Source organism: Haliaeetus leucocephalus, unplaced genomic scaffold, assembly GCF_000737465.1.
Source record: "Haliaeetus leucocephalus isolate CR32 unplaced genomic scaffold, Haliaeetus_leucocephalus-4.0 Scaffold284, whole genome shotgun sequence".
Lineage (NCBI taxonomy): Eukaryota > Metazoa > Chordata > Aves > Accipitriformes > Accipitridae > Haliaeetus > Haliaeetus leucocephalus.
Window position 1 is genome coordinate 1,502,417 of NW_010972720.1, and position 13,206 is coordinate 1,515,622.

At 36.2% G+C, this 13,206-nt stretch overlaps 1 protein-coding gene across 1 annotated transcript in view; it reads left to right on the top strand.

The window, feature by feature from the left end:
* The window catches only part of GALNTL6 (polypeptide N-acetylgalactosaminyltransferase-like 6), a 501,615-nt gene that overhangs the window by 170,749 nt on the left and 317,660 nt on the right, over positions 1-13,206 (top strand). Inside the window, exon 2 of the mRNA XM_010569957.1 lies at positions 4,386-4,501. Coding sequence (XP_010568259.1) covers positions 4,386-4,501 — 116 coding nt within the window. The remainder of the gene's footprint in view (positions 1-4,385; positions 4,502-13,206) is intronic.

The following is a 13,206-nucleotide window of genomic DNA, read 5'->3' on the forward strand; positions in this document are numbered from 1 at the left end:
ACAGCTGGGATAGAGTTAATTTTCTTTCTGGTAGCTAGTATAGTATTATGTTTTGGATTCAGTATGAGAAGAATGTTGATAACACCGATGTTTTCAGTTGTTGCTAAGTAGTGTTTAGTCTAAAGTCAAGGATTTCTCAGCTTCTCGTGCCCAGCTAGCAAGAAAGCTGGAGGGGCACAAGAAGTTGGGAGAGGACACAGCCAGGACAGCTGACCCAAACTGGCTAACAGTGTATTCCATACCATGGGACGTCATGCCCAGTATATAAACTGGGGGGAGTGGGGGCAGGGGGATCACCGCTCAGGGACTAACTAGGCATCGATTGGCAGGTGGTGAGCAATTGCGTTGTGCATCATTTGTATATTCCAATCCTTTTATTATTACTGTTGTCATTTTATTAGTGTTATCATTAACATTATTAGTCTCTTCTTTTCTGTTCTATTAGACTGTTCTTATCTCAACCCATGAGTTTTACTTCTTTTCCCAATTTTCTCTCACGTCCCAATGGCGGGGGGGGGGGCAGTGAGTGAGCGGCTGTGTGGCGCTTTGTTGCTGGCTGGGGTTAAACCACGACAGTTGCCTTCTTTAGCATTTCTACCTATGTGGTGTGGTTAATTTTATTTGAGTTTAGCCCATCAGCTTATGGTTAAACATGTGTTCAGCAAAAATTCAGAATCAGGGTCTGTTAGCACATTCGATCTTGTGAAGTGACTTCATATTCACCTACTCAGAACTTGTCTTTCTGAGATTGACCGTAGAGGTTGGGATGTGGTTTCTGGGCTTTTTTGTGCGTACTTACAAGTAGCAACACTATCTTGGTTATTATTATCTAGCCATTATACCAGATGCTCATAGCCTGTGTTTAACAAAACCAGAGTTTGTTCTAGTTTGATGCAAAATGGTGTAAATTAACAATGTATCCAAAAAGTTGGAGAACTGAGAAAAAAAAGTAGAGAGTATGTAGGGAGAAGGCAAGGCTAGAATAAGACTATTAAATTATTTTTCCCCCCTTTTTTTTTTCCTTATCCTTCCTTTGCTTACTTGCCAGCTAGAGATGTTTTAGAAATGGGGGCTCTTCCAGTTGTCATCTGGAAGAAGGAGGCATGTGAGTATACTTAGACAGAGTTTTACAATGGAGCCTTTTAGCAGGTTTAAAACATTCCAGAAACTGTGTTTTAAGGTCTTCAAAATGCAATTTGTTTACCCTTAGGCAGAAATGAAATGGAGGAACCATTTTTCTCAAGTGCTTTTGTATCTTGCTAAGCAATATAGTAACATCAAAAAAGAAAACAAAAGTTCTTTCAGTTGAGGGACTGAAGGCAGTTTTGATTTCTTCAGAGCTGTAGAGTTTTCACTGCAAAACTCTTGCTTTCCTTAGAGTTTGGCTGTGAAACTCTACATCCCTTCCTAAGCCCTGTTTCATGCTCACTGCAGAAGTAAAACTAGTGTGTACACAGGGTGAATTTCATGAAGTCTAGTCCCTCTCATGGCCACAATGTTCACTCCTCATTGAGATTATGCTGTCTGAATACCACTCTTAGGAAGCTACTTGCAAGGGCACTGTATTTAATTCCCCACTACACTGAAAGAATATTAGAGCTAAAAAATCACCATGGTATTGATTTCTCTTAACAGTATGTATTTTGATGGGAGACAGTTAAGGGATTTATTTTTAAAAAAAAACAACCCAACAATCCAAACAAAACCCTCAGTCATTAAACAGGGACTTACGATGGCATCAAGACAATGTTTTTGGATTTGTTTGTTTCCCATTTCCTCTTAGGGCAATGTAACCCTTCCAAATATGAGCCACAGCAAGACGTCATTTAGTTTTGTGTGTATCACACGGTATTTGGATTTATATTTATCCTTTTGCTAGATTAATTTTAGCGAATGTATTTATTTAACTATATTATGCTTGCAAGAGGGCCCCCTGGTACATTAGACTTGTAAATGTTATCAGGTAAAGTACCTACAAGTAATTAATATTTTCTAGAGTAATGGCATCAAAATGCAAATAGGCAACAGGAAACCAGCTGCAAACTGCTACTTGGCTTTCTTTCAGTGTGCTGCAAACTTGCCTTTTAAATAACTATTTTTAGGGAAATAAGACAGCATAGGAATATAGGGTCACAAAAATAAAGTTTATCCTGGTTTTGATAGTTTTGATAGTCTTGAATTTTTGGGACCAAGTGGTTTACACTAGCTGTTCCCATATCAACAAGGGATAGAAGCTTAATTGAAGCCAGTCTGTCTGGGCCTGACTTTATAGAGCCAATTAGTGCTTTGGAGTGGATGATTTTAGGAATTTGGGCTCAAGAGTCCTGGTTAACTTTGTTGCAGCCTGTGTTCTACCTTACGCTTCTGATTTTAAGAAACAAGCTATTTCATATTACTATTAGAACATTAGCATTATTTGAACTCCGTAATTATTGAAATTAATGTGTTCATTTCAAGGACATGAAAGGTTAGATATTTTGATAACATGAAATAGTCTTATCAGGGTATCTTCAATTCTTCAGTTCTTCCAGGTGTGAACCTCTGACTTTTATTATATTAAAACATGATGACAGACTGTTTTCTTGGAATATATCTGCAAAAGTTGTAATAGAGGAATAAACACAGGCTGGATTGCATTTTGGTGATATGTAACATAAGTTGCCTTTAATATTAAAACTAAAAAAAGTAGGTCATAGTAGCAGAATGTGATGGATTTTTCTCAGTAACTCAGGTATTTATTGGAGAGCACTGAGCTCACAACACTTTGCCCTGAATATCCAACATTCTCAGAAATATCAGCTGGCCCAAAGCAGAGGTTTTCTGCATGGATCTTTGTCAGCCAGGATTTCTGGCATCCTTTGCTTGAGGGTAACCAGCCATGCCTGGCATTCCTCACTTCTTGCTTACAACTCTGAAAGCCGTCAAACCCCAGTTTTAAGGATGGCTTAGCTACTAGATCCACACCGTGTAGCTTGGCAAATATTTGTCTGTCCTAAAAAGAGAAACCCTAACTGAAAAGGCTGGGACAACTTCACGTGGAGCCACTGAGTATCATCCAGTATTGTGCTGCCAGTAGTGTAAAATCAGTAAGAGAAGATGGGTGAGTCCAATGTTCATTGGGTTTACATACTTCATACATGAAGTTCAGAGCATCGCTCTTACATATGCGTAAGATTTTTGTAGAGCTTTCAATATTTCCTAGTAGAAGGCTGATCAAATGTTGCTTCCCTGGAACTGCTTTTCAAGTGTGTTTTCACCTACCCTTTGATAACAACATTTGTAACATGCATTATACGTATGCGCTTTGTTCTGGACAACTTACTGGTTCAAGCCTAGAATTAACAGAACTAGAGTTTTCATGTTACTCCTAAGCAGCAATGAATTGCTTCTTCACTTTCTTCAGCACAGATACAGTAGATCATCTTCGTTGCTTGTCAAAATTTTCTCTGCTTCTTTTACCTCATATTTTGTAAATTAACCATTTAAAAAAAGGCTGACTTCATTTGAAACCTTCTGCAACTTTGTACTACTTCCTACGGATCTAAATTTTGTGTACTTATAATGTGCTTCTAATGGTACTTTACTATTTTATTTTTTATAAATTACCAGCATTTGGCAGAAAGAATGAGAAAAAAGAAAAGCTCTAGAAAGATAAATTTGCTTAGAAGCAAAAAGCAGTTCTTCGATTTACTCAAGAATTTGGAGTCTGGAAAGGAGAAGTGAACTTACCAACTGCGTGTTGCATGGGGGATTTTTGCTGGTTATTTTGGGGGGAGGTTGGTGGGTTTGGTTTTTTCCCATTATCTCTTACCATGAAAAAAGATCTACAGGATTTAAAAGTGCTTTGAGGGTCTCTTTGCTCTGTGCCTCTGATGCAGTGAGCCTGGCCTTATGTGTTATGTAACTCATCATTAGCTATTTAAACAAACAAACAAACAACAACAAAAAACCCCCCACAACCCAAAATTAAAGGGGGACTTTGAAAGGTGCTGAGTAACTATAACTCCAGTTTTGCACAAGTGACAGTTTAAGGAAGACATCAAGGTACTTCATGAGTTAGAGGATGAGGCATTTTTGGAACCTGTTCAGTTTTAGTGGTCCATTTACTTCATGAGCTTCTTGCCAAGCAGTCATAGCAGGACACTGCTGGAAAGAGAAATTTTAAACACAAGTTGTTTGACATACTTCCCTTAATTGTTTGTCAAGAACTAAATTAATGTTTTTTTCTCACACTATTTAGAAAAATAGCTTCATTTACCACAGTAAAGTTTAAATATTTGCACTGGATAAACTGAATGTTTTATTTGCTTGTGCCATATAACTGTTCTTCTGTAATAATGCAAACCATATATGTATGTATATATTTATTTTTTTTGTTTACTGTTTTCACAGACACTTCCACTGGGGCTGGGAGACGGACAGCTCTTTACCTGGACTGATGGCTTGAAAAGGAAGGACTGGCATGATTATGAAAGCATTCAAAAAGATGCTATGCGTTCAGGTATACATAAGTTCAGAGCAAATTTAAGTGGTTTATTCATTCTTTCTCCATATGGTTATTTTTTCTTTTATGTTAGCTAAAAAGCATTCCTAACAGGCTTTTTTTGATTGCAGCATGTCACAAGGACATAATGTTCTGAGCTGAGGGGTCAGACCAAGCACAAATACCTTATCTCTGAAAATAGCCAAGTGAAAATAAAAATAATGTGTTTTATGTGAATAGCTATACAATGATTGTACAAGGAAATGGGCAAAAATATTATTAACAAAATATTTTTGATGTTGAAATCAGTTGTTATACTGTGACCAAATATAAGCAAAAGTGTTCTTTTCCAAAGGGACATATGTTACAACTGAAGTTGGGTGGTCCTTCAATCAGTGGATAAAACCTGAGTCCAGTATCTATAACTGCCAAGAACATCCAAGGTTATGTGAGAAACAAACGCTGACCCTTTTAACGTTGTCGAAGTCCAATCCTTTAGTCTTGCTAAAGCTGCTTCACTTCATTCTGACAGTCTAAAATTATTTGAAAATGAGAGCAAATTGTATTTGTAGATACACTGAAGGACACTTTGTTACAGTGAGTAATGTCATTTTAATGTACCTTCATGTGCTGTATGCCATATGTGCAAAGAAAGGTTTGTGTTCCTCATTATGTCATCAGAGCATGTTCAGATTTGAATCTTTCTTTTATAATTTACACCTATTCAACATAAGATGAATTAAATTAAAAGGAAGGAAGGGAAACAGCAGTTGAATTGCACCTTAATCAGTGTCTGAAAGTCATTATTTTACAAAGGGCAATCTACTATTATAAAATAAATTATGCTATCTTGATCCCACTGTCAGAGGACAGCCAACACCTCTGCCAAAATACGTCTATAACTGAATCCAATTGACAGATTCATAAGACTTGGTAAGTACTTAATTTTGCAGGGGCCTGAACAAGTAAAATGTTTCAAGTGTACATTAATTTTGTAAACCATTTTTCCCTTTCTCTTTTGAATCTTTTTGATCACTAACTAAAAAAAATTATCCTTCCTTCACACCTGTGCTTAGGAGGAAAAAAGGTGGGGAGGGGGTGCAGTTATTCTAGGCATCTTAGGAGTTGTCAGATCAATGTTAATTGTGTTCCAAATTGCTAAGTGTAAAATGACAACTATCTAAGAGAGTAGGTACAAAATAGAAGCAGCAAGTATTTAGAAACATGCACATGTGTAGGGAATATCACATGTTATCTGATTAGAATGGACCTTTGTGAGGGATATGCACTGATGCTTTGGCAATGTACTTTTGATTCCTGAATACATAATGTGGACCCCATATTTTTTTGGAAAATAAACAATAATACTTACGATTATCTGATGGATAGCTATAGCATTGCCAATGTACTGCAAGCTACTGCATGGAGTTGGCTAAGAAATTATCAAAACATGTTATGTAGCTTTGTAATTCCCAGTCCTACTGGGAACATTGTAACTGTAGTAGAGTGCCCTAGTATGAGAATCTTTTTTCCAGTAAACTTCTCTTCTTGGTAGTAATAATAATAATACTTAAAATATTCTGACTTACTTATGGTTTTATTGGCTTCCTTGTGATAGTGTTTGCTGAATGTGACCATTTAAGAAATCTTTTTTATTTCTATCTCATTATTATTCATTAGATTAACTTCTAATTATTTTTTTTTCTTTGAAAATCACAATATAGTAATACAAATGCAAAGCTAAAGTATCTCAATGCACTCTTTGGGACATACTATATAGTTTCTGTCCCTAAAAACATAACAAAATATAGCTGAAACCAACTTTTAATTAAAAATCAATCTAAAGGCATGAAATAACACCAGTAAAAGGGCTTCTCAGGACATTTCAGGAAAGGCAGTCAATGCTTGTTACACAGAAAAGAAGAAAGGAGTGAAGTCTTTTTTTAATTCAGTTTAGCTGTTTATCTGTAAAGCTTACAATTTCCTGAGCACTGGGAATGTGAATTTCATAAATATAATTTTGGAGAGGTGCTAGTTTCTCCATGGCTAGTTCTTCTATTTCAAGGCCAAATATTTTGATCCCCTTTTTTCCAACAAATTAAAACCAATGTTCCTGAATTTGAGTGGTCTCTCCTCAATGGAAATCATGCATTATTTTTTTTAAAGCTAAAGAGAAAAGCCATTTGCAGGACGCGCAGAAAAATGGTACTATTTCTATTTATTTCAGGTGTTCTAGCTCTTTTTTTTTTTGGCTTTAAAATTACAAATGATCTTGCGTATAAATGCCAAAGTTAGCTTATGTTACTTTTGGTTTTGTGGGGCTTTGTTGGATGACCCGAGGTTCAAATGTATGTTTATGGTGTTTCTACCATTAGTTCACATTCTGTTAGCCTGATGATGGTACTTGAGAAGGACTGAAGTGAATAATGGAGTGGCAAGGCTTTACATGTAGCCAAAACATAACATTCAAAGACTCTTGCAGAGACAGAGGCTTCAATAACTGGTACTGCTTTTTCAGCTTCTCATTTATATGGAATTTGCTCATGGTATAGATCCTTCCAAGGTCAGTTTCCTTCAGCTGCTATTATTTGCTGAGGTCCTTTTGAGTGGAAAACACTGTTGTGGGCTTCCCACCTGAGAAAACAAAGGATGGTACAGATGCAATCACACCATAGTTGCTGCTTACTGTCACTGTTCCATCAGTGAGGGTCTGAAGCTGTCTGGTGTCCGCCTGTGCCACACAGTTTTTATTTAATGTTCTTTGATAGCTTAGAGTCCCACTCTGTAGGATATCAGTTTTACAGCAGAAGACACATTAACTAGTAGCTACACTGGTAATCTAAAGACCTGTGATATGTATTCCTGGTGGGTATTTCTTGGGATGAGGTGCTTACTTTTGGAAAATATGCGCCTTCTGCGTTAAGAATAGAAGCATATCTGAAGCTCTTTCACATAGCAAAGTCCAAGCATGCCTCTTCAAATGTGCGTAAGATTACATCTAGACTTGGACATCAGATTGTCTTTTTTTAGTGCCCTTGCAGATTGTTACGCTGTTCTGAATGCAGAAGCAATGTACTCTTACTGGAGAGATGTGTGTGTGTGTGTGTATATTTTACTCCACTGCTAATGACATTACAGAAAGAAATAAGCTCATCATGCAGGTATACCAATGTAAGATGTCACAGGTAGTATGGCCTGCAATTAAGGCAGCAGTCTGGGAGTCTATAAATTTAAGTATAATTTCCAGTTTTCTCACAGGTGTTTCATTTTCTCTGTGACTTGATTTCCTGGAAAGAGGTCGCGCTTTCTGGCTCTGTTAATGTTGTAGGATATTATTTCTTACTGGTGGAGAAAATGCAAAGCAGTCTTTGGAGTCATAATTCCTTAACAACTAATTTGTCCAACAGCCATATTTTTTCTGTACCCTAGTAAAAATCTGTAAATTAGCATGTGATGTGGGACTGCACTGCTATCAGTTTTGCTTATCACAGCAAGTCCAGTGGGCTGCGCACAGGTTTCTCTGAGATACTGCCATGATCTTACCGATACTGTTGCACAGATGCACAAAACAGCAATTAGCTCCTACGCCTATTCCCAGCTGTATCTTCTGTAACAGAATACCTACTGTACAGCCACCACTGAAGGGAAAGTATCATTCAGTCTGCTTGGTTTCCCTCTCTGACTTCAAACCATATGTCATTTTGATTTAGAAAGGAAAAGAAAAAACATACAACACACCTCTGGAATCAACAACTTGCATTTTCTGAAGGTAAGGGGACACATAGATGGGTTAAAAATCCCCCACTGACAGATCTGCAGATACAGTTGCCATGTGAGTGATTCCTTCATCTCCAGAAATGACCATGCAATACCGGCACAAATGGTTACAATTTAATAAATAATTTCTTAGTGGTCAAATGCAAGATCGGTGAAACAGATACTTCATGCCATCCCAGTTAGGTCATCTTCTTGCAAAGAAGGAATGACTTGGGGATCCACAGGTTACTTGTGAAGTATTTTTTGCTGTGTATGAAAAGACTGAAGTGGTCCTAGAGAGATACAGAAAGAGATTCATTTACATGATACTGGTAAAAGTATTATTTAGTCAGTCAGTGTAGATGGAATGCCCAGCCTTTCTTAAAGAAATTATGTATGGATCATTGCTGAAAAAAGAACATAACATTGAAAGCATCGTGATGTTTAGTATTGATGTTTTCCAAACAAGACATCTCAATTTTTCATTTCAAAATGATGCTTTTTCTTGGAAATTGATTGTTTTAAAATCAAAAAAATTGAGAGGGTTTTTTTTTTAAATGCGTTATTTTTAAATCCCCCCAATTGTTTTTTTCTCTTTGTCTAGAAAATTGGAAATCAGTTATTCATGTGTTCCTGTTGCTTACCTTACCTGTACAGAATTTTTGAAACTCACAGGGCACCAGATGAGACACAGGAATGATGCTGGTCCAGGTGATTGAGAGATGAGTCTATTATGTTTGAGAAGTTTTCCCCATACATATTTGTATTGCTGAAGGTTGTTCTTTAAAAAAGAAAAAAGAAACAAAAGCCACACAAACAAAACCAAAACAAACAAAGAAAACCGAGCCACACTGAGACACAGTATTAAAGATATTTGTGTGGGATATTATGCATTAGTTTATGTTCAAGGCTAACTAAAGAGCACCCCTATTTTAAATGTGCATATAAACAGACTAACCAGTGTCTGTTCCATCTGTTATTGGAAGGAAAGACTGCACCTTGTTACACTGTTCATTTAGGAAACACATTTCTTGCTCTTTTCAGCTACTTTGATAAATAACCTTTCATATAGCCAAATTTTTCATCCTCTATCCATTGTCACTGGAAGTATTCCATTCCAAAATTTCTAATTCTGTCTGGAATCTTGTAGTTCTTTGCTATGATAGAATGATTTTGACAGGTTAATTGTATATTTTTTTGTATGCTATCATGTTTACTCTTGCTTTTTTAATATGAGTTAGGAAAAGCACCAGAACTACTTCTCTACTACCAATTCATTTGCTATTTTACTTGCAGCTTATATCTCTTTCCCAAGTTTTTAATGCAGTTTCAATATTTTCAGTCTCTCTGAGTGGAAATAAGACTTCCAAAACAGTTCTAAGAATTTTAGTTGGTTAATTTTGATACAAGAATGCAAGAAGCCAATAGAGGGAATGTGCTGTTGGGTTGCAGAAGTACTAATTGCTATACTGTTGGTAGAACAGGGAAGATAGCCCATTAGTTGCCAGTTATCCAAGCCCTGATTTACTAAAAGGCAGAAACGAGCATTTAATGACTTGAATAGATGTAGTGAAATGAAAATTATTTCATTCAGTCAACCCAATCACTTTCATTTTTCTCTGAATATTACTCTGTCATTACCTCAAAACCAGTGATTGAAATATAGGAAAAGGAATGCAAAAGTTTACCTTAAAAAAAAAAAAAAAGAAAAAAAAAGGGTAATTCCTGACTACACAGTTGTGATAGATACTTTGGGGGGAGGGGGGGGAAAGATGTTTAATTGTTTCCATTTTCTGAAGTAAGCCATTAAGTCAATCAGATATTACAATGGAGGAGGAGGGGACAGAATAAGCTGATCAGAGAAACTGACTTCATTGGAGCTGATATGTCATCTTTTTGACAAGAAATCAGCATTTAAAATAAGAGCTGTTTCTATTAATTTATTTTCCTCTGGGAATACAACTGATGACATGCCTTGATGAAGAATATGCTTAATTTGCATTAAAAAATAGGAGAACTATAAACAAATGCAAATCTTACATCTGTCATAATTTTTGTTTCGGTAAGTAGTAAACAATGTCTTATGTATATCAAAAAAGCGTTCTTGCATTGCAGTTCAGAGTTTTCAGTGCACCCTATGTAAATGCAGCTTGCGTAGTAATAACCTAGGTAGCTACCAGTATGCATATTAGTCCAGCTACAGCAACACTGATTGTATCATGGAAGAGTAAATCTGCCTGCATCTCTGGATAGGGAAGAGATCCTGGATGCTGAAGCCCCTAATAATGCCATTTATCAGCTACTGACTTGGCAAGTTTCTTCGTTTCATCAGAGATTTCCCTACTTCTCTTCAGTTGTCTGGGGAGGAGTCTGAGGACATGTCTATCAAGATGTTAATTTCAGGAGCATGGCAACTGCTTTGGCACCAATGGCCACTGATTTTCCAGCCTTTCTGAGCAGAACTAGGAGTCTGAGATCCCTGAATGCTCCCAGGAGGGATGAGATTCACAGGAGAGAGCCATGAAGGCCTAAGGTACTAAATTCAAAAGCATCCATGAGAAGAAATTCTGTTTATTCCACCTCTATCTTTATGTCCTGGGTAGTGAGACTAAGAGTCCTAGAGAATCAGTCAATGTCAGTTTTACTCCATTTCTGAAAGTTATTTTATACATTTCCCTCAAGAAATTCTCAGCCGTATGTGTTCATCAATTACAAGTAATAGCAGTAATGATGAATTACAGCCCTTCTCGGATGAGAGGAAGGATGCAAATGTGTAATTCTTGGGCTTTTAAAGAAGTACAGATTGAATCTTTATATTTTAATATGGTGCTATTTCTGATCATGAAAAGCTATTTCTAACTACAAGTGATAGCTTTCCTATTGTAAAATACTGCAAAGGGGGAACTGGAGGAATAGAAGAATGGAAACTTTCCAGCTGAGCAGAACTGATGGAAAACAAAAAATAAGGTTTAATTCTGAAAAAATTTTTACCAATTCTATTAATGAAATTAATAGCCTATAAAGTGATGTAGAAAGATTGCATACCACAAGTTCCAGTGCGGTTTTTTGTTTCCAATTTGTGTTCTTTAAATATTGTCTTTTTTTCTTCTTTATAATGGTTTAGAGATATTTTTGACTGCTTGCTTGTGTATGCTGAAATGTTTATGTTCTATGAGAGGCATTGAAAATTCAATGTAATTGAAAGCAAATTTCTGAGAGAATGGTAATAGGTAAGGAGCTGTGTTTATAGCACAAAATATAAATTTATAAAAACCTTTGTCTTCAAAAGAAAATTGGTTAAAGAATTGATAAAGTGACTTCTAAGATATGGCTGTCAATACTTTCTATGTTTGACTGTTGAGCCATTTTGCTCCTGTCTGCTAATAAGATCTCAGAGGAAAAAACTTTTAGAATGTATTGTATCACCCAGTGGTTATCCCAGCAGTTACCAAGCCATTTGCACAGTCTTTGTTACTCCTATTTGTATATTTAAATAGCATGTGGAAGCCTTATGTGGAGGGAAGGAATGAAGATTTTAATTCTTTCCTATATTCAGTATAGGCTTCTTCAAAATGTTATTTTGACCAGGAGAAGGGGATTTTAAAGATCTTGACCTTTACATGCCTCGGTGCAGGCATTTCATAAAGATTAGTTCTATAAACAGACAGTATGCTCTATAGTTCTACAAACAAACATTCATACAGATTAATTCTATAAAGAAACTAAACAGAGACCTAGAAAAAGAAACGAACTGTATGTTTGTGATGAAAATGGAAATAGAATGAAACTGTATTCTTGGGATGGAATGTTAAAAGGAGGCAAAAGAATCAAGCGTGCTTTTGTACAGCAACAAAAAGTAGTGAACACCTGAGATTTGACTTCTGTGTGACCTAAAGAAATTATGCACTGGTGATTTTTTTTCCATCATTTCTGTTCAAGAATTTTTGAGAATGAAGTGCAGTAGAATAATGCCCTCAAACTTCTGTGGTTAATCCTTATCATTTCGAACAGTGCCCATTCTTAAATTCAGAAGAACTATTGCCAGAGTACCTCTAGAAGATACGAGGCAGCACCATACAGATAGCAATGTTAAATGTAATTCCCTATTGGTTATGAAAAAATTAGTTCTGTGATACCTATACAGATGAATATAATCAAAGTTGTGCAGGGAAAGAAGCGTATACTAAAATATTGATTTACTTATCCCATATTTCAGATGGGATTATACACTGGGAATTCTGTCAGCATTATGTATTAAACAGATTTACTAAATTTAATTTAGGCCTCTGAACTTGCAATTCCTTTAGAAAGAATTTGAGAACTTGCAATAGAATTGGAACTGTAGTGGGTGCCAAGGTCTCAATAAACACTCATAACCTAATTGTTCATAGCATTAATCATGAATATGCTTCATGCAGTTTACTATGTCTTGTTCTGTAAAAGGGAAAAATGTTCATCAGTTTATCTTAATGCAACGCTGACATGATTAAAAAATTATAAAATATAATGTTAATCATAGCTTGTCAAGGAGATGGCAGGTAAAGGATATATAATATGAAAGAGATGGTTACAATCTACTGCAGTTACATAAAGTGTTTCAAACATTAAAAACCACATTTGTAAATACAAAGCGCTGTAGACTATGATCAGACTTACCACTCTGACTCAAGCTTAATGGTCTGGATGTCCTAATGAAAACAACGAGATCAGTTTGGAGCCAGGTGCCAAGCTCAAATAAGGGTATTATACTCTCAAATATTGATTTGGAAAGAGAGGTTTTTCAGTGATGCCTTCTTCAGAAGTTTTAACCCTGATATCTAGAAAATATGGTTTGTTTTGGTTTTTTTCACAAGTGCTTGAGTTTTTCCCTGGACAACTACAAACTTGCCTCCTCAGATTGTGAAATGGCATCTCACAGTATTAATTAAGTGGTGATTTGGGGTTAGTACATACCCCCACTGGATCTC